This window comes from Herpailurus yagouaroundi, unplaced genomic scaffold (assembly GCF_014898765.1).
Source record: "Herpailurus yagouaroundi ecotype Mexico unplaced genomic scaffold, PumYag 162, whole genome shotgun sequence".
Taxonomy (NCBI): domain Eukaryota; kingdom Metazoa; phylum Chordata; class Mammalia; order Carnivora; family Felidae; genus Herpailurus; species Herpailurus yagouaroundi.
The window spans coordinates 31393488-31420065 of NW_024412403.1; the positions used below are offsets into that span (position 1 = coordinate 31393488).

The 26578-nt window shown below is 35.5% G+C and overlaps 1 protein-coding gene across 19 annotated transcripts in view; it reads left to right on the forward strand.

The window, feature by feature from the left end:
• Nucleotides 1–26578, forward strand: part of ROBO2 (roundabout guidance receptor 2) — a 1749879-nt gene that overhangs the window by 1709917 nt on the left and 13384 nt on the right. For 10 of the 19 annotated variants that reach the window (XM_040484189.1, XM_040484188.1, XM_040484194.1 and 7 more), the window contains 4 exons: nt 7182–7442; nt 12127–12332; nt 22283–22465; nt 24683–24856. In XM_040484189.1, coding sequence (XP_040340123.1) covers nt 7182–7442; nt 12127–12332; nt 22283–22465; nt 24683–24856 — 824 coding nt within the window. The remainder of the gene's footprint in view (nt 1–7181; nt 7443–12126; nt 12333–22282; nt 22466–24682; nt 24857–26578) is intronic. The other 9 variants (XM_040484196.1, XM_040484203.1, XM_040484195.1 and 6 more) reach the window with 1 other exon arrangement.

Sequence of the window (26578 nt, forward strand, 5' to 3'; positions counted from 1 at the left end):
AGTGTAGATGTCACCTCTTGGTTTTTAATAATTTTTATTTTAACAATCAAGAATTCTTGGGGCACCTGGGTGGCTCAGTCAGTTAAGCGTCCGACTTCGTCTCAGGTCATGATCTCACGGTCTGTGGGTTCGAGCCCCGCGTCGGGCTCTGTGCTGACAGCTCGGAGCCTGGAGCCTGTTTCAGATTCTGTGTCTCCCTCTTTCTTTGACCCTCCCCTGTTCATGCTCTGTCTCTGTCTCAAAAATAAATAAATGTTAAAAAAAATTAAAAAAAAAGAATTCTGCAACTCTACTTCTTATGGAGATACATAGTTTTTATTTTTGTTGTTTTTAATATATCATAATTGAGAACTTATTCAACACACATTTTTTTTCAAGTACATAACAAGTGCTAAGCCCAGTGCCAGGAAGAAACGCAACAGAAATGAAAGAAACAAACACACAGTTATTCAGGAAGATCTCATCTCTGATCTAGGGAGTCACAGGAGTGGTAGGTAGATAACAGAAAACACACACACACACACACACACACACACACACACACTATTTTGCATGATAAGCCCTAGATGAGCAATGTATACAAAATAATAATTTGCATTCAGGAAAGGATAACCAAGTATACCAGGTAAAGTAGGAGCAATCTGATAGTTCAGTGTTGAGGTGAATCTTGAATCATTTATTCACAAATAATTGTACCCAGAGTTAGGTGGTTTCTGGATGCCAGCTCTGAGCTTTCTGAAGCAAAAGGAGCAAAGATAACGAGAAGTGGTCCCTGACCTAAAGTAGCCTAGATTCCAGAATAAACTGTTAACAAACGATTACAACTAAATGTTATTAATGTCACCATTTGCTGTGCAGATGGAGAGAATTTTCTGTAGCCAAAGGGGAAAAAAATAGAAATAAAAGATGAGAATGAAAATGAATAGCCCCATTAGTTTTCCTTCAGTACTTCCCACTCTTCCTTCAAAACCCCATCCTACTCTAGTTAAGGTTACTTGCCTTTCCTTAATTTTCTTATTCCTTAAGCTTCCTCCTCTATTGTAGTCAGTCCTACATCACATTGCGTTCTAATTGCTTGTGTGTATCCTTCAGCAACTGGTATGAGATTTGTTGAGTTTGAAATATTCATAGTAGGAGATAATCTGAAGAGGTGTCTTAAGGCCAATTGTGGAGAGTTGTATGTCATATATGGAGTCTGATAACAAAACTGGTAAATGTTCTGTCATCAATATACCCCTCTTGGCTTGATAAAAATGTATCACGATATATTCACCCTTAGCTATAAATATAATGTATTTTTAATGCATTCATATGATGCCAGGAAGAATTCAGTAAGGATTCAATAGAAATCTGATGCTTTTCTTTGTAGCTACAATTAGAGATTGGCAAGCTTTTGCGGGTGTTGAACTGTATTGTATTTTTATTAGTAATTCGGTATTTGTATCTGGCCTTTAACTAGTTAGTTCACATGCAACATTGATTTGTTGTCATCTTTCTCATTATTTCCCAGGCAAGACAGATAATTTGATGCCTCTTACTTCACTGACAATAAGTAAAAAACCAAACATACAAACAAAAAACAAAACAAAACAAATCTTTTCTAGGAATGGTTGGCCCAAAAGACCATTAGTTTGGCATCAGGAGCATTTTCATAGTCTTCTTTATGCTACTGCTAGAAAAAGTTGAAATTCCATCACTCAAATAAGATATATATCTGTAAATGTGAAGAAAATACTAAAAACAAAGCTACATTTTTGATAACCTTTATAGAATCATTTGTTACTTCCTTGCCCTTCAGAAATGGTCTGAAACCTAGCATTTGTTGCTCTGGAATGGATTAAGATACGGATACCTCAGAGATGGTGAAAAGCCCTCCCAGCTGCATCATGTGCTCTGTGTCCCAAATTTCTTTCATCTCTTCTGCCACATCCTTCTCCCAGTCTTTCTTTTATCCTCATCTCTCTATTTTTGTCTTCTTGCTCAAACCTCTGAGATGAATCCCATATTCAGTTTTGCCTATGTTTTGCATTGGTGGAGTTTGCTCTCTCCCGTTCTAGATTACCTTTGTAGAAAAGACACAGAGAAAGTGATGATAAGCACCCATTCTATTTAAGAAGACCTACTGGAAAATTTTTTAGTCATTTAATACATTATGCAATGTGTTTGTATAATTTTTGGTTAGGCTGTCTTTTGCCTGATGGTATTTGAATAGCAAAAAAATGAGTTGAGTGCAACTAATTACAATTTTTTTCTATGTAAACTTAACATATGATACATATAACATTATTTCTTGTTTCTCTTATGCTGTCTACATATTTTCATTCTCATGTATGTTCTCTTTAGATTATTAGAAGCAAGGATAGTTTACTACTTATGAAGTAGGGGAATTTTAGAGAATAATTAAAGATTGAATATGTAAACATGTTCTTTATTTATTCAAATATAGGAAATCCCTTGCAATAAGCCAACGTAAACAAAGGAAATACATGCTCTAACTTATGGAACAAAAAAAAAATGTGATATTTTATAGAGTAAAATTTTTTTAATGTTTATTTATTTTTGAGAGAGAGAGAGAGACAGAGACAGAGCATGAGCAGGGGAGGGGCAGAGAGAGAGGGAGACACAGAATCTGAAGCAGGCTCCAGGCTCTGAGCTGTCAGCACAGAGCCCAACTCGGGGCTTGAACTCACAGACTGTGAGATCATGACCTGAGCTGAAGTCATAACTCAACCGACTGAGCCACCCAGGCGCCCCTGGAGTAAATTTAATTATAATTATGGATGAAGTATAATAGCACTCACATTTCATACTTGAAAATGGGCAGGTGTTTCATTTTTGTCCTTTTTTTTTTTTTTTAGGATTCTTATATATATATTTGTTTGACTTTATAATATACCATTTAAAGTCAAAAATTAAGTTAATAAAAGAAACCTAAACATCCTGTTTTTTTATTTCAATATAATTAACATATAATGTAATTTTAGTTTCAGATGTACAATATACTGATTCAACAATTCCATTCAACACCTAGTGCTCATCACAAGTGCACGCCTTAATCTACATCACCTATTTCACCCATATCCCCATGCACCTCCCCTCTGATAACCATCAGTTTGTTCTCTACAACTAAGAGTGTTTCTTGGTTCGTCTCTTTCTCTCCTTTTTTTCTTCCCTTTGCTCATTTGTTTTGTTTCTTGAATTCCACATATGAGTGAAATCATATGGCATTTATCTTTCTCTGACTGACTTACGTCATTATACTCTATACCTCCATCCATGTCATTGAACATCATGAGTATTTTTATTAATGAATCAATTTATGTGTTTTCATTTCAAATCAATAAATAGGCTTATCATCTACTATTTTTAAAGTATTATGGTAGGTGTGGCCAAACAGAAGTAAGTCAATGCCATAATTTTAATGTAGCATAAATCCACTTGAGGAAAAGACACTATCAACATGTGCAAGGTTAAATTCTAAAATAAATTAGACAATAGTTAAATAAACCAATGTTGGAAATGGCATAACATTGTGCATAATCAGTTTCCAAGAAATGTGCAAAAATGTCAGTTCAAGTTCAGAAGAGTAATATATCAGTGCTAGTTGGCCGTATCAGGGCAATCTTTATAAAAATATGGGATATTAGCCTGGTGCTTGAAGGATCCGTAAGATTAAGGTAGATGAAATTGGAGGAGTTCAGCTTATTCAAAATAAGTTGAATTCTTTAAACTAATAGATCAGAATGGAAAACTATATTTAAAAAAATAATAATAAGGAAGAGGAGGAGAAAGAGCGGTAGAAGGAAAGGAGAAGAAGGAAACCAATTTATTTTGAGTAGGAGATTCTTGTTGAGAAACTGGAAAACCCATCTAAAAAGATTGAGGCTTAGACATATATAATGGACAGAATAGAATGAACAGAAATGAATATTTTATTCAAACAATTCTCATGATTTCATAGACCAATTTGTAAGTGGCGTGAGGGATTGATTAGTGGATGGGAAAAACTGGAAGCACTGAATCCAGTTGGGGGCTTGGGTTGCAAACTTTGTACACAAAAGGACCTTTTTTTTTTTAATGAAATCTACCTCTGATCTCCAACATATAAAACAGATCAAAATGGCATCATTTTGGAGCAATGCATTTTTTTCAGGTCAGAGAAGTACTTACCTAGTCAATAGATGGGAATACAAATTTAACCAATGGAATTTCCAAATACAAAACAAAAATTGTTGTCTGTAACATATTTAAGTGTGCCTGTTTATACTACAATATAAACAATATTTTGAAGCGATATTCCTATCAGAGTGTAACAGGGCGTCCAAACGAGGTCTTCAGTTTACAACTCACTGAGGTAGATTATTGAGGTAGCCTCAACAAAAGAGGAAAATTGGCAGCTAGAGCTGATATTATTCCCGGTAAAAAACCTCTCAGTATAACTATCCATCACCTACAGTCCTTCTCAGGACTGGTGAGGCCCTGCATGATCTGGCACATCCTCACCTCTCCTGCCGCATCTCTGGGCAACTCCCTTTATTTTCCAGCTCTTACCAGTTAGGGAACTATGTGAGTTCTTCAAATATTGTTATCTTTTCTCTTTCTCTGGGCCACCATATGTGTTACTTAGAATATCCCCTTTTCCTGTGGTCAGCATAGCCTTGTCCTACACCAAAACTAGTTTCACTCTCCCTCCTCCCTGTTTCTATAGTACTTGGCATTGTTGATTATTTGCTTAGTATCAGTCTGCCCCACCGGATTGCATGCTCTGTAAGTAGATGCAGTTACCTAGCACATGGTTATCAAGTACATGGATTATCGATTCAAGGATTTTTTAAATAGACTTTATTTGTCAGATCAGATTTAGGTTAACTACAAAACTGAGCAAAAAGTACAGAGATTTCCCCTATACCCCCTACCCCCAGAGATGCATAACCTCAGTCACTATCCATGTTTCCCACTAAAGTGATACACGTTTAAATTGATGAACCTACATTGATATATCAGTATCACCCAATGTCCATGGTTTACATTAGGATTCATTCTTAGAGTTGTATATTCTGTGTGCTTGGACAAATGTACACTGAGATGTATCTACCGTTATCATATCATAGAGAGCAGTTTCATTGTCATAAAAATCCTCCATCCTCCGCCTATTCATCCCTCCCTTCCCTTAACTTCTGGCAACCTCTGATCTTTTCACCGTCTCCATAGTCTTGCCTTTTCCAAAATGTCATATACTTGGAATTATACAGTACATAGCCTTTTCTGATTGGCTTCCTTCACTTAGTAATGTGTATATAATTTTCCATTAATTCTTTTCATGGCTTGATAGTTCATTTCTTTTTGACACTGAATAATATTCCATTATTTGGAAAATTTTCAAATTTGGCCTATGGATGAATTTTGTCACAGTTTATTTATCCATTCACCTACTGAAGGAGATTTTGATTGCTTCTAAGTTTTGGCAATTATGAATAAAGCTGCTAGAAACATCCATGTGTAGTTTTTTTTTTTAATAAATTCAGCTTTAAAAAGGTACATGAAGACACTTGAGTAAAAATATTCGAGAATCATCTAGACATTTATGAGTTAGGATTTGTTAGGGAGGTCAGGACTACATATATACACTTGTAATAGTCATCTATTTTTAGTTTCTTTAATGAAACTTCTATATGGTAGATACTGTATCAGGTGCTAGAAATGCAAAGTTGAAAATGATGGAGCTCTAAGTTTAAAGAGCTCATAGAGTAGTAGGAGAAAATAGACATGAAACAAGTAATCCCAATATAATATGGGAGTACCACAATGTAAGTATTTTGGAGTTGCAATCAATTACATATGGCAGAGGCAGAGAACACCTCATAAAAGTGACAACATTTGAACTGAACCCGAAGGAAGAACTGGAACTCACAGGCAGATGATTTGAGAATAGTCATATACAGGCCCAGAGTTTAGAAAAAAATATACAGTAGGCTGATGTTGGGGAAATAGGTAGAAAGGTAGGTTGATCAGATGGGAAAGGGTTTTTTTTTTTTTTTTTGGTCCCTGCTATTGAATTTGAACTTTTTTTTATAATAGTGATAATCACTGAATAGTTCAAAGCCTAGGTGTCATGTGAATGAAGATTTTAGAAATATAATCCCATTGTCTGCATGGAAGATAGGATAGAAGAGACAGAGATGATATCCCAAGAGACTAGGAAAGCAAGTTAATGAGCTAGTTCACATCAGAAGGATTCTGATCTGTGATTATGAAAGTAGAGGTGAAGTATTGGAGAAAGATTCAGTAGAAGTGGAATTTATAGGACATTCAATAATATTACGTTCAATACATATTTTATTCAATAATATTGTTTATCCCATTCTTAAGTCTCCTTTTTAAAGCATACTGGGATCTCTCTGATTTATGAAAATGATAGTATATGGAGAAGGTGCAAATAGAAATGCCACTGATGTTGTGTCACAATGAAAACTGTTTGGGCTAATTTTCTATATTCCCTTACCAGAGTCCCTAAAAAAATACTCTCTTTAGAAGTTGTTATTTTTCTTTTTAATATGTATTTCTTCAGGCTAGCTTTTGAACGTCTGTTTTATAGATACAGGCAAGCATGAGTTTTTACTGAGGAAGTTAGAGAATCAGGAGCATCAAAGGGCCATTGAATCCATTTCGTAGCACAAAGTCTTAAAGACTGACATGTCATATGGACTGAAAGGTTGGCATAGATCTAGAATAAAAGTAAAATTCTCAGACACTTCTTTGATGATCCATATTGGCATACACAGGGACGAACAGGAGAAGAAAGTAGTTAAATCTACAAGCACTAAGGCACTAAATTAATTCATTAATTGTCTGTAATTAGCAATTTGGCTTTCCACATGAGTAAGTTTGTTAGGAAGTTATTGCCTTTTGTAACTGTGGGGGTAACAATTAGCTAATAAGATCTTGTAAGAATAGATTGAGATATTGAGATAGCAGTAGTAATTGTGAGTAGAAATTAAGATAACAGCCAGGTGATTTACCGTGGTCCCACCAACAAACTGAAATCAGGACAAAATAAACCGAGGGAACGTTTTAGGTGCTGTTGTTCCCATGGTGGTTGTTATTTATTGCCAGTATGATTGTGTGTATGTGTGTATGGATGTGTGTGTTGATAGAGTTTATATTTTCTCACTTGATTTCAGCTATGACAGCGATAGCTGGTGTCCTCCATTACCCGTGCAAACATACTTACACCAGGGTATGGAAGATGAACTGGAAGAAGATGATGATCGTGTCCCGACACCTCCAGTCCGAGGCGTGGCTTCTTCGCCTGCTATTTCCTTTGGACAGCAGTCCACTGCAACCCTCACTCCATCCCCACGGGAAGAGATGCAGCCCATGCTGCAGGCTCACCTGGACGAGCTGACCAGAGCCTATCAGTTTGATATAGCAAAGCAAACATGGTATGTATTCTTGTTAGGTCAGGAGACCCATGCCTTCAGCACAGGGACAGAGGAGATGTTCTTTTGCAAGAAATTCATAGTTCTCATATAACTATACAGCTGAGGTTAGAAGTGCTTCTTTGCAGTTCCTCTATCATCTGCGTAAAGAAATTGACCAAGAAAATGTTAAATAACTGGATCAAAGTCATATAACTGGTTAAGGAGTGACCCGGAGCCAAGAATTCAGATCTGCTGAATTGTATGCTAAAGTGCCTTTGGCTACACCAGAATCTTTTCTGATTTACAGTTTAGCTTCGATTAGCTTATCCTTGAACTCACTTCCAGTGCTACAATATAAGGCTCCTTTTGGATTGTTCAAAATGCCTGTGATTAATTCTGTATGTGGTCATGAATATGTAAATGTAAGCTTCTACAAATCACATATGGTCAGTTATTCAAAGATCCTTGGGCTGAATAAAATGAGACAGGAAGAAAAAACAGCAATATTAGTAACAGTAAGTGCATTAAAAAATAAAACCTAGAATAACCAAATTCCTTTTTTCTAATCAACCCATAACCTTTCCTTAGGTATTGATGGCAATCTACTTAGATATCCTGTGCAAGCATGGAAAAAATACGAGTGGGACCGGCTCTCACAATTTTATACAGTTGTTTTTTTTGTTTGTTTGTTTTGTTTTGTTTTTTATGTGCGCTCTCTTCTCTCAAATAGTGACATATAAGTCTGATTCTTGAAAATGAAATCTCAGTGACATACCTCTGATTATCTTCTGTTGATTTCCACGATGTACTTGAAGTTAAATTTTTATGAAATAGTATTTGCTTTTTTTTTTTTGACACTCTTAGTTACTGGGATAGTTGATAATGAGATATATCTCATTCTCAGTGTTGATGAACTATTTATTTTAAAAATACAGCAAAATGTACAAAGAGATACTAAAACCAAGAGTATTATTTAAAGCTTCTTATGAGCATAGGATCTTTTCTTAGAACCAGAGGTTTTTAAACATTTTTTTCTCAATCATCAGATGTGTTTTCAAAGGTCAAAGCAAATCTGTTAAACAGTATTATTTTGCATCAGGCTGCTTCAGAAAATACCACTATTTAAGTTGAAGCCGACTGCTTTAAGAGCCGGAGGATTTCCTTCAGTTTAATGTGGCCATGTACTTCAGTAATTTAAGACACAGATTATAGCTTAGGTGTTCCCAAATTCACCTGCATTTCACCTGGATAACCTTAAAATATATTGATATGTAGTCCCCACCCTCAGATAGTCCAGATTGCCTGGTCGGGGATTTGACTGAGGGCAGTTGAGGTTGGGACAAGTAGCACTGTCACTACTTACAAGCTATATGACACTGAGCAACTTAACATTTCTGTGCTTCAGTCTCCCATTTGTAAAATGATGATGATAATACCAATCAGCTCATATACAATGTAAGAGCATAGTCTCTAAGACCACTTGGTTTCAGTAATTCACTAGAAAGAACTATAGAACTCACTGAATGCCATTATACTGAAAGTTACGGTCTATTATATTGAAAAGATACAGATTAAAATCAGCCAAGAGAAGAGATGCACAGGACAGAGTCTGGGAAGGTTCCAAAGGTAGAGCTTCCAGTTGCCCTCTCCCAAAGGAGTTGTGGGAAGCATTACTTTCCCACCAACAACGTGTGACAATATGCATGGAGTATTACCAACCAGGGAAACTCACATGAACCTTGAGCTTCATGGTCTTTCTTGAACCTTTGTCATAGACATTGTTAGCTATCTGCATGGCTGACCTCAGTCTCTAGCTCCTCCAGAAGGCAAACTGATACCATGTGACTAAAAGCCCCTACCATAAATCACATTATTGGACTCTCTGGAGAAGCCTAAGATTACCAGGTGAACAAAGACACTTCTATAGGTAGGATATTCTAGAACTTAGAGATTACCTCCCTGGAGCACATGACAAAAGCCTAGCTTTTCTTTGGGCAAGGTCAAATTCTTTATTACACATCATATTGTGTGAGAATTAAATGAGTTCTTCCTGGCTGAGTCAGTAGAGCATGTGACTCTTGATCTCGAGGTTATGAGTTCAAGCCCCACGAATGTTAGATTCGTGGATGTTAGAGATTACTAAAAATAACATCTTAAAAAAAAGAATTTAATGAGTTTCCTCATATACAATACTAAGTACAGTATCTAGCTGTAATATAGCTGTTATTCAGAAGAGGTTGGGTTTTCACTTAAATTGTTCACTGCTGTATTTCCACCCTTAGAAGAGCACTACCCTTAGTGAGTGTTGCACAGATATATGCTAAATGAGTTAAAAGAAGAACAAACTAGTTCTTCTTTACCTGCTCCAAGTACCCATAGGGAAAACCCTGTTTCTTTCTCTGAGTATGTTTCTGTTCAGTCCAACAATCCTCCAGAGTGTCATTGCTGACTCCCTATGTAAAAGTTATGAACCTCGATGGACTCACACAGGATCTCACCCTTCAGGAATGGAATATGCTCCTCATCTGAGCTGTACATCAACATCACAGGAGGAATATTTAAGAAATAATAATTCCTAGGCTCCACCTCCAGGGACTCTGTATATATTGACCCATGTAGTGCATAGCACATGCTTGTCACTAGAAGATATTTGTAAATGTTTTGCACCCTCTTCCTATTTTAGTTTATCTCCTAATTCTGCTGAATTCAAGAAATATGTTTTTTTACATTAATGTATATTTGTTCCATTCAAGAGGTGTCAACAATGATGTAAGGCTAGAATGTCAGTTTATTTAGTACCTTCCAGGACCAAAGTGCACACCATTAGAGAAGGAATCATATATGTAAATATCACCTTGTATTCTCTTGCTCATGACTTGACTCAGTCCATTCTTGATTCACAAACAGAATTTTAGGCAACATTTACAGGATGTCATCATCAACACTCAAGATATTCTGCATTGGTAGTTAAGAAACTTTCTGATTTTTACATAAATGAGCTATAATGAATGTCAGATAATGACTTGGGACCTCATATTTCTGACCCATTAAGTTAAAGATGTGGACTTGATGATATTGAGGTAGCTTCTGGAACTAACATCTTAAGGGTTTTTTTTTTTTTCCATTGAAAAATTTATAATGTTGCTAACATTGGAGTTGGTTGCCAGTTCAAGAATGCGTTTGGGAGAGGGATGTTAAATAAATTCTGGATGAATGAAATAATTGCCCCCAAAATGCAGGTATTAAAAATAACCTTGTATTTCTAACTCAAAATATTTGGGTGAAAATGCATAACACTTATACATCTGCCTTAAATAGCCAACGTCTTTTAAATACTTTGTATTAAGGCAAAAAAAAAAAAAAAGGTTTGCTGTATTAAGATATGTGGTATATTCACTCCCTAATGACAGGAACAAATAACAACTAACAAGTAACAAATAAGAATGACATATATACATATGTCATATGTATGTCATATGTATATATGTCATTCTTTGTTATATATATATATGTTATACATATATATGTCATTTTTATTTTTTATATATATGTTATATATATGCCATTTTTATTTGTTATACATATATATAATGACATTTTATAATTCCGAAGAAAATATGTTTTTCTTAGTGTTTATTTTTGAGAAACAGAGCACAAGCAGGGTAGGGGTAGAGAGAGAGAGAGAGAGGGAGACACAGAATCCGAAGCAAGCTCCAGGCTTCAAGCTGTCAGCACAGAACCCAATGCGGGGCTTGAACTCACGAACCATGAGATCGTGTCCTGAGCTGAAGTCGGAAGCTTAACCAACTGAGCCACCCAGGTGCACCTACAAGAAATTCTTAAGTAGTCACAAAGTGAATCAACTGAACCTAGGTCCAACTCTACATATTGCTAACCATGCCATTTGAAACAAGTCACTTAAGTTTGAACATCCCTTGGGTAGGTTCTAAGAGCTGAAAATATGAATTCTGTCTACTTCACAAGGCTGAGATTGAAGATACACATGCATTGCAAAGGGTATGTTTAGCACACCTGATATTCTAAACACAGAAAATGCTGAGATGAACCTTTTATGTATTTTAAGTGTTTTAGACTTCGGTAGGTAAAACAGAGGCACAAATAAGTAGCCTGAACACAAAGTAGTCATTCCTACTTTAAACTGTGTTAAAGTGGAAACAACCAGCGGCCTGATTCGTGGGGGAGCCTGCAGGAAGAAAGCCTTGTAGGTCAGGCAGTGTGCTCATGGTTGGGAGAAGGGTTATTGGTATTAACTCTTGATGTGACATCTTTTCTTCATACGGCCTCCACACAGGCTGAATGCAACTTCCACACTAAGCTGGAAACAAAATTATTATACTCTTATGGTACAAAAACAAAAACAAAAACAACTTTAAATATTTGTGCAAACGTTCCTATTCTCCTTTGATGATTTATTTACACAAAAATACTAGGTCTGTATATTTTTTCTCTGTATATTACCCCATGAATACCAATAGAAGAGTGTAATAGTTTATATGGTTATGGTTTTGACTAGTCATGTATACATAGCCCATTGTCTCTTCTGAGAAACCATCATAAGCTCCAAAATTAGTTAATAGAAAGCAAGAAGAAAAAATTAGTCGCCGTAACATGCTGTTTAATTCTAATTCTAATTTTGTGGGTTGTTAATGAATTCCCTCTTTTTTTCCTCCCGTTTGAATTCTAGGCACATTCAAAGCAATAATCAACCTCCACAGCCCCCGGTTCCACCATTAGGTTACATGTCCGGAGCCTTGATTTCCGATTTGGAAACAGATGTTCCAGATGATGATGCTGATGATGAGGAAGAAGCTTTAGAAATCCCCAGGCCCCTGAGGGCACTAGAGCAGACACCCGGATCCAGTATGGACAATCTAGACAGCTCTGTGACAGGTAACGTAACTGATTTAATAGGAATAACTGACCTATTTATTACACTCAAATGCATCAAAAATCAGACACTTTCTTATGTAAGATTTATTCCACTCCAGCTATTTCTATAACATTTTAAATATGTTAATATTAAACACAAAATTCAAAAAGGATTTGGAAATACTTTTGCTTTGCTGCAAAAATGATAAGAAAATTCATGAATTTTAAAAAGCCTTAAAGACATGAAAGAAAACTCAATTATATCCAGAGCTTTCAAGAAAAGTTCACTCTACTGGGGAACCAAGTCTATTACATAAAAAAAAAAAAAAAAAAAAAAAAAAAAAAAAAAAAAAAAAAAAAAACCTTGACTTTTAGAAATGATATATTTTGTATATCAGGAGCAACATACAAAGTGAATGCAATCTCCAAATACTTCTTGATATTTCACTCTGTACAATCATTCACTGATGAAAATAAGCAAGTCTTCAGAATGAGCCTCTCTAAGGTTGCACAAGGTATTGTGCGGAGAAAATGTATAGCGAGATAAGCCATATATTTACGCATTTCATATCGTTGGATTCAGTAATTGCTCCTCTCCCAAGTAATACAGTTATTTTTGCAGTTTACTCCTCTGGCGTCCTCTGGCTTTGTTCACTAAGTGAAATGTTGCAGATGTTGCAGTTGCTACACTCCTAAGATGATCCCAGGACTGCAACCTATTTGAAAGGATTTAAGTTTATCCAATTTTGTTGAAAAAACTTGAATCCTAATGTGTACACAATGAATCTGGAGAAATGTAAAAATTTAGTCTTTCTATTCCAGTAGATATCCATTCTTTGACACACATACATAAATGTCTCTTATGTGACTATAAAGACGCAACTACCCCAAATGTAGATCTTGCTTTTGCAGGCATTGGGTCTTCTCAGTCAGAGACAGTCATCCATGTCTCTATTTACCTTGATAATATCATCTTCATCCTAGGAGGCGTGTACCGTGGTCCCATTTAGTTCATGTGTATGCTCCCAACTTGCAAAGATTTTTCACTCTGACTTGAGCCAACACTGAAGGAAACTTCTTTAGGACAGTGATGGAAAAGGATGAGGACCTATATGTTTCCTCTCTATGCCTTCCTGAATAATACAATGTGTGATGCAGGAGCCCACTTTTTTTGTTTTGCTTCTTACCTGGGGGCTGTCTGCTTGCCAGGCTAATTAAGATTTAAGAACTCCAGATATACTGCCATGATTTGAAATCGAGATCCAACTGAAGGTGGCAAAGCAAAAGTTTGAGTCTTTGAATGCAGAGAGCTAACTTATTAGTGCACTATTATGTTAAGCCCTCTTGCCTGAATTTCCAACATAATCTCCTTCAGGGTAAAATTCTGCATATTTTTGCATATCTCACTAATGATACTGAACTCCTCTCCATTAGGAATGCAGTACGAATTGCAATAATAGCACACAAAAAAGGGCAGCTATAGCCTATGTAGTCCTTTTATTAAATATTATAATGTCAAAGATGATAAATATATCTATAAATCAGAAGATTGCCATTTCTCACTTTTACATGCTCACCTGTTAGGCTGTCTAATGTGAACATGGTTAAAACCAATCTGCCTTTCTCCTTGTAGCTGGTATACTGTTCATTCCAAATGAAGCTTTTATTGCTAAGATAACAGTCTGTTTTCCTACTTGAATTCACTGCTTAATTACTGCTGTATATAAAAACCTCAGGGTGTTTAGGTGTGTATTACATGATGAATTTGCCCTATGAATAATGCATCTTCTCAGTGAAAGAAGTTGTAGTCTACAGGAAGTAGCCAAAGGAAACTCTTTTCTTTCTTTTCTCCTTTTTTCTTTTCTTTTTTTTCTTCTCCTTTTTTTCCTTTTTTTTTTTTTTTTTTTTTGCCTCTGCAGTAACTTTGGGGGGAAGGTATGGCCAAAGATTTAATTTGTTTTGTTTTCTAGTGTATAAGTGTAATGTAAGTAAATATAAATCCAAAGTAAATATATTTTCTTTAAAAAGTGTGTGTGTAGGAAGTGTGAGTGAGTGTGGGATGTGTGTGTGAAAGAATATTGATAGGGTTTGTGATTATAACTGCATGTGTGAGTGTATTTAGGGCTCTGTGTGAGTGTGTGTAGGTGTGTGTGGGTGTAAATAGGATTGTAAGCATATGTGAGTGTGTAAGTGTGTGTGTGCACACATATGCACATGTAAGCATACATGGGGATGGCCCTAAGGTGAATGTATGTATGGACCAAATGTTACAGAAATCAACATGCTGATGAATATTGTTCTAATGTGTTTATGTTTTCTTCAGACCCTTAAACCTAGTTTAATGGCCTTAATTGAGGTGGGCAGTAAAAACAGACACTGTTGCCATTGGCTTTTTATGTTTCTAAGATGGTAAGTGCCCACAGAGAGGATTCTGATTCTACTGTAATTTACTCGGGGTTCTAAATTCGTGCGTGGTGTGAGGAATTCAGTCATGACTTTCACCTAAACTCTTTGGTAGAGATTTTCATTTTCATGAGACTAAGAACCATTTTTATTAAATGGGACAAAAGTTATGTTCCATTCCCTGAAACTCTAAATCCAACCAGAATGATAGTCCAGTGGTAACACAGAGGTGGGCTAAAAAGCCAGTGTGTATTTTACGTGTATATATAACATTCCAACACTTAATCACATTAAGGAATAAGTGCAGAGCCCATCTTTATAAAGAAATAATTATATAAATTCCAGATATTTTCGAAACAACTAAGTAATTTGTGATAGACATCTTAAATTTTGAAATAATGGTCCATGAATGGAAAAGCAAGAAGAAAGGAAAATATCAGCAGTTTCCTATTCCATAATCTCAATGTCTTAGTCTTGTTAGGCTGCTCTAACAAAATGCCATTGACTGGGTGACTTAACAAACATTTATTTCTCACAGTTCTGGAGGCTGGGAAGTCCAAGATCAAGGTGCCAGGAGATTTGGTTCCTGGTGAATTTCTCCTCCTGGCTTACAACCAGGTATCTCCACGCGTGTTCTCAAAAGGCAAAGAGAGACAGCAAGCTCTCTGGTCTTTTTTTAAAAGTTTGCTAATTCTGTCTGATGAACCCACCTTCACGACTTCATCTAAACCTAATTACCTCCCAAAGACCCCACCTCCAAATACTATAACATTCGGGGTTAGGGCTTTTAACACATGAATTTTAGGGAGAAATAAACATTCAGTTTCTAAAACAGTAATGTGGAAAATGTATTTGCAAGTCTACTATATTATTTATTTATTCCTACAACAAACATTTACCAAATGTCTCTTCCTTCCGAACTGTTGGCTAGGAATTTAAATATGATAATAATGATAATGATAATTATAATGGTAATAATGCCATCAACAAGAAGAATACTATCTTGTTCATATATAGCCCTTAGTAAATGCAAGGCACTCTTCAAGCAGTGACCTGATTTTTTGTTGTGACTCCATGAGCTAAGAATGTTGCTTACATATTTAAACAATTGTAAGAGAACATGAAACAAACGAAAAGAGACGGCAAAGATTCAAATATTTGGTATCTGGCACTTTATAGAAAAGTTTGCTGATCCCTGTCCTAAAGTTTTAACATATATTAAATCCCTTAGCTATCACAAACCTAGTTTAGTTCTTATTTTACAGATACGGAAATTGGGTCACAGAGGGGTTTAACATCTTTTAAGTTTATACCCACCTGATAGGTGGCAAAAGAATTTTCAAAATAAGTATCTTACTTTCAAGATAAATGACCATGATCCTTGCTCTGGATAAGACCAACTTTTTTTTTAATCTGTGAATTTAACATATTTAAAAGGAAAATGATCTCTTGGTCTATTACCTAACATGCAGATCTCTATCTCTGTCTTTCTGTGTCTCTCTTCCTTTCTGCATGCATGCATGTATGTGTGTACATATATGAATATATATTCATACAAACACAACATATAATTTTATCTCTGGAAACATTAATCCTTCCCCCATGCACTTAATCAGAGTAAAAAATATTAATTTTTAGCTGTAACCTTTATTACTTATTATCTTACATTTAGTTCTATATTCAGTTATGGTGACTCTTGCTAACAAGAATCATCTGTATCAGCACTTTTTATGGGGGATCTCATTTTTAATTTATTTGTAGCATAATTTAAATCTCTTCGGTAGTAATAAAGTCTAAAACTATCTTGATTATAGCACATCACACCGATTTGGGCTAGAAAGTAAACGTATGGAATTATTTCAGTCTTTAGGAATATGCTTGCTATATGTCTTCCTAAATGCCAAATCCACCATTTTTGGGCAACAGGGTAGGGAGAGGAGTTAATACTTCTTTCTATATCTTTCATGATGGGAGTCAAGGGTAAGTGTTTCCTGCATTTAATGACTCCACCACAGGAAAAAAGAAACAGAAGGCAGTGTGAGAGAGGACAGAAGGAAAATGTCCTGAGCATGAAGCCAAGATTCTAACTGCTTCACTGATCACCAAAAGTACAACCAAGAGGGAAAGCCATGAAGTGAAATGAATAAAAGTTTCCTTAACTGTTGGACCCCACATAAATACCACGGCTGAAAGGAAATCACGGCTCTATATTTTCTGTATTTTATGTCTTTGGAGGTTTTACTGGAACTCCCAAACCAGATCATTTTGAACACAGTAAAACCTGGCAGCCTCACCACCTTACTCGACCACACAGCTTTTAGAGAATTGGCCACTTGAAAGTGTGACCTGATGCCTTGTTTTTGTTGCAAAAACTTAAGGAAAATATTGTAGTATTAGGAGAATTTCAGAGATGATGCCAAAAATAATGAAATCATTATCTTAGACTGTGATGTATTTAAAAAGAAATTAAATATTTACTTCAGATTTAGCAGATAAAAGGGGAACATCACATAGTCACCTGAGTGGAGCAAGCTAACAGGTGTCATATGTCCCAAGGAAGACATTTTTTAATTGCTTATTTTGCTTTCATGTATATTACACATTCTTTCTCTCTCTGAGGAATGCAGGTGGAATTGTTGCATATTCAATATGTTTGAGGGAGAGAAGAATTTCTAAATATTAGACATGTTTTTCTCCATTTAAGCAGAGGTCAATATTTGGATTGATTTATCCAAAGACAAGTATAGCTGAAGATTTTACTTAACACATAGTTAGACTGATTGCACTTAATAGGAAGGGTTCCTTGATTAAATATTGGCTGAAAAAATGGGGGACAGCCAGTTTTTGTATCTCATAAAAATGGTAATGCAACAATTAGCAGGGTCATATTATAAAGCACAGACTTTACTCTAGCTTAATGGATCTAAGGATAAGCATTTATCAGCAAGGAAGGATTTAGCATAAAACGACATGTAAATGAATTGATGACTGATCATAAATTAATTTTAGTGCTGAAGATGTAATAGAGACACAGAAAGATGCCACTTTATCATGGTATTTTACTGCTCAGTAACATTTGAGCAACAACTTAATGTCCTATATGCAGTTCTTCTTTAATAGCTTGAATAAATTTGAGATTTTTTTGGCCTTTCAGCAACTTTAAGCCTGAGAAATTTCAGAAGATTGAAAATGTAAACACAAATAAATTTGGCTATGTGGCATAAATTCATTTTTCATTAAATGTTTAAATATGTATTGATTATGTTTGGGGCTATAACATGTCAAATTGGATGGATTGTGTATAATTTGTAAAGAATCTCTACCTGAACTCTTTCACTTCATGTTCATTTTAATTTTTTAAAATTTATTTATTTACATTCAAGTTAGTTACAGGAGTAGAACCCAGTGATTCCTCACTTACAGATAACACCCAGTGCTCATCCCAACAAGTACCTTCCTTAATGCCCATCACCCATTTAGCCCATTCCCCCACCCACCCTCCAGCAACCCTCAGTTTGTTCCCTAAATTTAAGAGTCTCTTATGGTTTGCCTTCCTTTCTGTTTTTATCTTATTTTAATTTTAATTTTTATATTTACCTTTATGAAAGTAAACCAGTTATCCCCAAACTTGCTTACTTTCTAATTCATGAATCAATGTTTTTCTTTTCCTCCTATCATTGTCTTCTTTCTTGTAATGCTTTACATATATGTTCAGATCATTCTTGATGCTTAAATCTAAAGAAAGAACAAGCATGGCAGCCACAGATAGGGTAAATCAGTGATTGCTAAATAAACTTTAACTATTTTATATGGTGCCTAGGTGACTCAGTTAGTTGGGCATCTGTCTCTTGATTTTGGCTCAGTTCATGAGCATAGAACCTGACTGGGATTCTCTATCTCCCTCTGCCCTTCTTCCCCATCCATGCTCTCTCTCTAAAATAAATAACATGAAAAAATATATTTAAAAAACAATTTTACAACATGGATGAAATTTAATTTATGTTATATGTTTTTAATTCATGATGTATTGTCAATTTTCTATAAAAATGTTCTGCACAAACGCACCCATTCCATATATCACATTTAACTACAGAAGAGGGGCTATCAAAGATAAAGTCCAAGGGACAAAGAAAAAAGAAAATTTATTGCCTTCTTTTGATGTGTTTCCTTCTTGCTCTCCATTTGAAGGTGAACTCAACTATAGGAACTGAGGGCACTTGCCTCTCTTTAGGGATGAGGATTCCTGTGGTCCACCATGGCCAAATCTATATGACACATGTGTCTTCAACTCTGAAGTCATCTATCTAATTTCTTAGCTCTTACATAGAGTAGTAAAGAAAACAGAAGTGGTGTTCTTTCTATATTGACCAAAACCTACGTGAAGCCATGTCTTCCATGCTACTCTCTTTTCCCAGAGAAAGAAAAAAGAAAGCACCAAAGAAAACTTCATGAATAACTGGGATTTCTGAGGGCATGGAAAGTTGCATTAACAATCGAGATAAACTCAGAGCAAAGACACAAAGGCAGGAAAGTAGTTGGTATGATTAGGGACTGGCAAACTTGTACATTGAAATCCTTATATGAAGGACTCACTATCACAGGAGATGAACAGAGTGTTTTTGAAAAAGTCAAGCTAACTCTGTTAAGAGATGTCCATAAGTGGCATTTCTGTAGTGGCACTGCTGTGGTATAGGATTTTTCCTACATTTTCAGGTTCAGAGACTATTTGTCAAAATGTCAAATCCTCAAGCTAGAACCACACAGCAAGCCAACATTAACGGGAAAAAAACAAAAAGACTCAGTTATTTCAAAAATGGACTGAATACATTAAGATAGATGGTTGAGTGTGGATAGATAGTTCAGGAGAAAAAAAAGTAAATTGCCACTTAATATAACATTATTATCTTACTTTGATCAAGATATTGACAAATATCTATATTCAAGTGTATCAAAGCATAGCCAAGATATGTATATTAATCATTTTTAAAATTTTCCCTTTTGGGTAATAATTCACTTCTTTTCCTGTTTTCCAAGTTATCAACAAAGTTGACTGACATTATATTCCTTGTTTACTATATTTTTTAGAAGTTCTTTTGAATACATTTTTTCTATAAGTATCATAAGTTCATTGCTGGGAAATGGCACAAGGGATAGAATCACATAGAAATTATGCTGAGTAATGAGAATGTTGAAGACATTTAATCCAGTATGCCTAATGTTTGTTGAAACACCTATACAAAGCACCTATAGAAAACAAAACACCTATAGAAAAGCACCTATAGAAAAAATATGAAAATAAGTAAGAGTCCCTAATTTCTAGAGTTCCGCTGTCTAAGAAGAAATCTTTATATGAAACAAACTATAGTTTGTAGAGACCTGATGCGCTACTGTATGCATAGTGTTTGAAAAACACAGGAAGCAGAGAAATTGATTCTTCCTAAGACAGAGTTCGAGGTGAGGTGGAATCAAGGTGATAGAAGGGATATTGATTTGGACTTTAAAGTTTGACAGTGGTGCATAGAGTTAGTGACAATCCAGAGATGTGTTAAGGAATGAGAGGTAAGGCTACATAGGGAAGGCAGTGGGAGTACACAGGCTATTAAGAGGGTCTCGGGCTGGAAAGGGAGGCTGGACTACATATTGAAGGATCTCAGATGCTTAACTCGTTAGCTGAATGTGGCACTGGCAAACTAGGTAAGGTTTTGAGTGAAGGAACCAAGTCATGTGATAGATGAGAAAAATAGTTCAGATGACGCTGAAGATAAAAGGGACCAGAAGGAAATCAGGAGGAGCTTAGGAATGAAATTGGAGATGTAGGAAAGGAGATGCTTGTTTGGAGAGTGAGTTTCAGATAGCACAGATTTATTTGCAGATGTTCAGCAGACCTTTAGAAATACAGAACACAGTACATAGCAGGGACAGGAATGAGCTTTCATGTATTTCAAAACTATCCTCAGTTCTAGGGTTTCATATTCTCTGGTGATCATGGACTGAATCACTTTGATTTTCTTTTTTCTTATCTACCGTAGCATTATACTGCAAAGCCCATGACATCATTTCTTCCTTCGTTTTGGGCTGTTGGTCCTTGACTTTTGATTATTAACTCAGAAATGGTTCTCTCAGAGGAGGCTCGGTTGCTGGTGTTATCTGCGCTTCCTTGCAGTGGCCTGTGTCAGGGGAATTTGTTTGGAAAGTAAGAAGTGTATCCCTGTGCTTTTGGCAAATAGAATCAAAGCTCTTATCTTTCTCTGCTACACTTAACACCCTTTTAGCTTCTCAGATTCTTCTAACCCCTTTGGTTTCTATTTTCTCTCTCTCTTGCAAGTGCATGAACCCGTGTTACTGTATCCTGGGACCCAGACTACACATACAAATACTTCATCACAGCAACACTCCTAACTATACTGTTGTCTCTTAAACATTGGAGAAAAAGCGGGGGCCGGGGAGGGAATCGCTAGCATTTGAATTTAATCTCTTTATGTGAATATGTGATTGGTTTATTTAGAAAAGCTAAAATTAACTTCTTATAAATACTTCTTTTTGCCTTCTCTTTATAAAACTTAGGCTAAGCCACACTTGGCACTTTACTGTGTCATGAAGTAATGGTATACAACTTAAATAAATATTGTAATGTTAATTATATTACATAATAGATTATGGTTTCAGTATTACTTGGTCGAGGAAAAAATATAAAATTGTAAATAACTTGCCAAAAAATTAAGAATGAAAGTTATTTCTCAGTGTGTTCATATTTTGCACATCAAAGGGTGATTCTTTTCCTCTATCACCATGTTGTATTTTGCAGAAAAATACATAATAATGCCAATTGTATTCTTCATAATGGTTAATTTTCTAAGACAAAGACTAGCAACAAAGAGAAAACTAGAATTCTTAAAACAATTAAAATACCAACAAAGTATCCTGAGGTTTGAAATTCATAGAAATTTTCAAAGATACATTTTTTTCCTTTTGTTCTAAGTCTATTTGCTCTGATATCATTTATACATTTTTTTTTTTTGGTTTATAATGTTTGTTGTTATATTTCCTGATTATTTAAATTTGTATTTCAAATCCTTGGAATAATTCTAGCACTTCCCCAGTATACAAGCGTATATTTAATGGAAATTATTAAAGCCAACACTAAATTCACGATATATTCACACTGTTTCTTCATCTGAGTCTTTGATAAGTTTACGCACTATAATTTACTTCCACAAAAGCAAAAGCGTTCCTCCCTGAATTGTAGGACACAAGATATACATAGTAATTCTCTTTTGGAAAATGAGTATGTAATGATTCAAACAATGTAAGAATGGAACCCTGTGAAACATGTTTTGTTCACGTGTTGCAAACAGATACAGGTTTTAAATAACACTCATTCTTCCGTGCTGGGAATGTGTAAAACATGGATGATGCTTGCATGTGGCTAGAGAAGTGGTGATGAAAGCAGACTTGCCTCAAGGAGGAGTGAGGAATTGAGGCAGCTTATTTGTTCCTTAGCAGAGTGTGTGCAAACAGATGGGCTATCCAATATATCCCACTCACTAGACAACTACATTTGTTTTTAGGTTCAATGGTAAATGGATGGGGCTCTGCATCTGATGAGGATCGTAACTTTTCTAGTCATAGATCTAGTGTAGGTAGCTCCTCAGATGGCTCCATCTTTGCCAGCGGCAGCTTTGCACAAGCACTGGTGGCAGCAGCAGATAAAGCTGGTTTTAGGCTGGATGGAACCAGCCTTACAAGAACAGGTTGGTAGACTCCGAGTCAACACTCTTTGCATGAGAGATTCTCATCCTTTAGACACCGAGCTATATTTCTCCTGTTCTTTCTCTTCAGTGAGTCTGACGGCAGGGCTTTCTTTAATATGCATGACCACGGTTGGGATCCTCAATTACCAGAACTCTCTTCTGATGCTACTTTTGCAGAGCCAAGAATAGGCTCCTACTCACCACCTTCTATCCTTTATTTCCCTTTCCCTTCATGGCTCTGCTGATTAATTGGAATATGCTTCCTTTCTATATTACAGCCAAGCTGCAACTGAGATTGCCATTAAATTTTCAATAACTCACACTTTGCAAAATTCTCACACAATCAATAATGTGCCCAGTGATTAAAATTATTCAGCTTTTATCTCCATTACTTTCCTTTGCCCCATTTCTTTCTGCAAATGCGTTTTCTGGGAAGGCTTCCTCAGCATGGGGTGACTGGGTCTAAGGCTGTCAGTCTAACAGTTCAAATGGCTGATGGTCTTATTAATTGTTTGGCTGTTAAAATTTTAACCCAATAATGTATTATTTGTTTTAAAGGATGCTAATTAAAGATACACCCACTGCATTTGCAACTCGAATAAAATGACTGCATGCGTATTGCTCTGTAGCATAATCTACTTTGGGTTTCTGAGAATAATCGAGTACCAATTGTATAATTTTTCATATATCTGATTATTTTCCCCAAAATGAATATGAGAGTCATTCTAATAATAGATCAGTAATTTGTAAGTGTTTGTTTTACTGAAAAAAAAATAACTTTGGCATGATCCATGCTTTTATGACTGTAATTCTTAAATGCACATATAAGAAGATTCTACTATATGAATTAAATTGAACTACCTTACAAAACAAACTAATGAAACTTTAAATGCATTTTTGAAATCTTAATAGTATTCAAATAGTAAAGTGAAGAAAAATGATTTTGACCCTTCACTAAACTCTCAGGTTATAAAAATCAGTCTTGGACATTTTCTTTGAATTATAACATCAGTATTTCTTTTGAGTATGCATTAGGAATCGTCAAATGGTATAAAAAATTTTCTCCAAGCATTGCAGAGGTTTATTTTTCATATAGCATCCGAACTAAAGTATGTTGTAATATAATGGTTATTTGAATTTTCTTGCTTTATAAGGCATAAGTCAGAAACTTTATGTTGCCTGAGTGTTTTTTTGTGGCTAGTTGTAAGCACAGCAATGAGACAGTGCAAGGAAACTAATAAATTAGAAGGCATAAGTACATTTCTTGCATGTATGCTAATATCTAATAAAGCATTAAGCAATATCATGTCACATTGACTTAAGAAAATGTAACTACATACAATAATTTTGTGTGAAATGAAAACATGCACAAGAGAATAGATACATGCACATAAACCGACCCTCTCTCACCATAATAAACACTGTATTGAAATCATAAGATGTTGAAAATTTATTAGCTACCCTTTTCACAAAATAAACTTCCCTGGGTATGTACTAAAGCTCAAAAAAAGGACATAACACAATTTCATTTTGCAATGAGAATTTGGAGTCTGCTCAGATACAATAATATTCATCAGAAAATACCTATTGCACTTTGGATATGCAAGGTGGTTTTAACCTGCTATCTATCCTATATTATACACTAATACAATTGAGTTTCTGTAAAAGAAGTAAAATTCATCGTGTATTTATATGGGTGATAAGGTCAGTTTAATATATGTCTTTGAGCAGATCTTTCATGTAAATTTTCAAATGCATTTACTTCAACACATTTCTTCTGTGCTGAAAGTGAGTTTATAAGATTCCAAGGATAAAATTTGATGAAGCAAATAAGACAGTACATAATTCATTTCAGAAATAACTTCCTTAATTTTAAGAAGTAAAAGCAGCATTAATTTGCATATATCCATGAAAATATCACTGAGATCATCAAGGTTAAATAATAAACCAAGTAATCTCAAGCTTTTGGTTGGTGGATTTGTTTTTTTATTCATTTATTAAATTTTTTTTCAGCGGGTAGTGTGTTGGTTACTAAAAATTGGATAAAATGAATGCAACAGGGCATTTTTTTATGGAGATGCACCAGTATTTGGTATCTTCAAATGGCATCTCTAGGCAAGTTTGTAGGTTAGTCTAAGTAAGAGCAGAAATACAAGACACGCACAATCACTGCCTTGTAACATCCTCTGTACCACATTCCCTTTGTTTTCTTTTTAGGCAAAGCTTTTACCTCCTCTCAAAGACCTCGACCAACCAGCCCATTTTCTACTGACAGTAATACCAGTGCAGCCCTGAATCAGAGTCAGAGGCCTCGGCCCACTAAAAAACACAAGGGAGGGAGAATGGACCAACAACCAGCATTGCCTCATCGAAGGGAAGGAATGACAGACGGTAGGTTTGTTTCCTTGTCTCTTGTCTCCTCACTGAAGAGGTGTGCTCTGTGCAAGTCATTAACCTACATTAAAGTAGCTATGGTAGATTAGGCATCGCCTAATTACGTAACAAGGCAGAAAATCTAGCAATATGGTCTTGTTTAAATAAAACACCCTCTTTTTTTTTTTCTTTTTAACAATCTGGAGTTATTTCTATATTACCAAGCCCCAAGAAATGAATGCCATACCACTTTCCAATGTTGATTTTGCTACCATTCTGGAGTTTTCCATCAATGCTTTTAGTGAACATTCCCTATTGAGATTAGGGAAAAAAAAAAAAAACATAGGTAACATGGGCACTTGGCATGCATTTCTGATACTAAATTTGGAATATTTCTGATATCAAATTAAGGTAACTTCAGTGGTATTTCACTTTTGAAAAAGACCATGAAATGATTTGTAACTTAGTAACTTTTTTTAGTTTCATGAATTTCAGGCCTAAAAGCTAGCTACAGATCAGCGAATGGATGGGTCAGCAAACTTTTCTATAAAAGTCCGGATAGTAAATATTTTTGACTTTAGCTGGCCATACAGTCTGTGTCACAACTATTCACTGCCATTGTAGTCTGAATGTCGCTACAGAAAAAAATAAATGAATGGGTGTGACTGATTTCCAATAAAACTTTATTGATAAAACAGGCAGTGGCTGAATTTGGCCCATGGCCCATTTGTTGATCTATTCCAATCCTTTTATTTATGTATAGCATTCAGTCTTTGCACAGCAAACACTGTTGGTTTCAGGAAGCACAATATTCCTGGGACATGTCCTTCTTCAATAAAGAAGAGTTCAGTAGCTTTACAGAGCAGGATTTATCTCCCATATGTTCAACTTAATTCTCATACATTTAAATGTAGGAATACAACTATTTATCATGAAGTTTTATTCTAAGGACTATTTAAGATGATATATGTAAAGAGCCTAGTTTGATGTCTGAGCCAAAGGTAAACTTGTTCCCTCTTCTCAGCACTATCCCCTGTAAACACACAGAATTGGTCTTGAGGTAGTTCTACTAAACACCACAAGAGTGAACCTAGCCAATCTGTGCATTAGAACAATCTAGGGAACTCTTAAATTGTACTCTGGAGATTGGGATTTAATTGTTCTGGGTGAAAACCAATTATGAGTGTTTTTAAAGCTCCACAAGTGAATCTAACGTGCAGCCAGCATTGAGATGCTGTGAGTGAGTCCTTAGCATTCATTTTACTCTCTTGGACTTACCATTATAGGACAGAATGAGGCCTAGTTGGGAAAGAAACATCTGTTCTTTATTAGTTTGGGTGGGTGGGGGAGGTCTGTATCTGGCAGCCATCTTTGTGATTTCTTTTGTCATTTTTTAAGGCAAGGAAGATTTTAAAAGTCAAACATAACTTGTTCTAAAAGCTTTTAGGTTTCCTTATCTTTCCTGTTACTTTGTTTTCATTGGGAAGTGTTTGATGGAATATGAGGGCAAAGGTACACTTGAGATTTTGGTGCTTTATAAGCGAATATCCTGTGCTGAACAAAAATGCTCACCGCTGCCTCGCTGCCTCAGATGGTCTGAAGATTAGTTGAGCACTTAAAGCAGTCAGTAGTGTTGATCTTATACTCTGTAAATAAAAAGGACCACTCCCACTGGTACGCTACTTATAAATCTCAGAATTAATAATTTTGTATAGTTTTTCTGCTATGAATGTTGTGGAG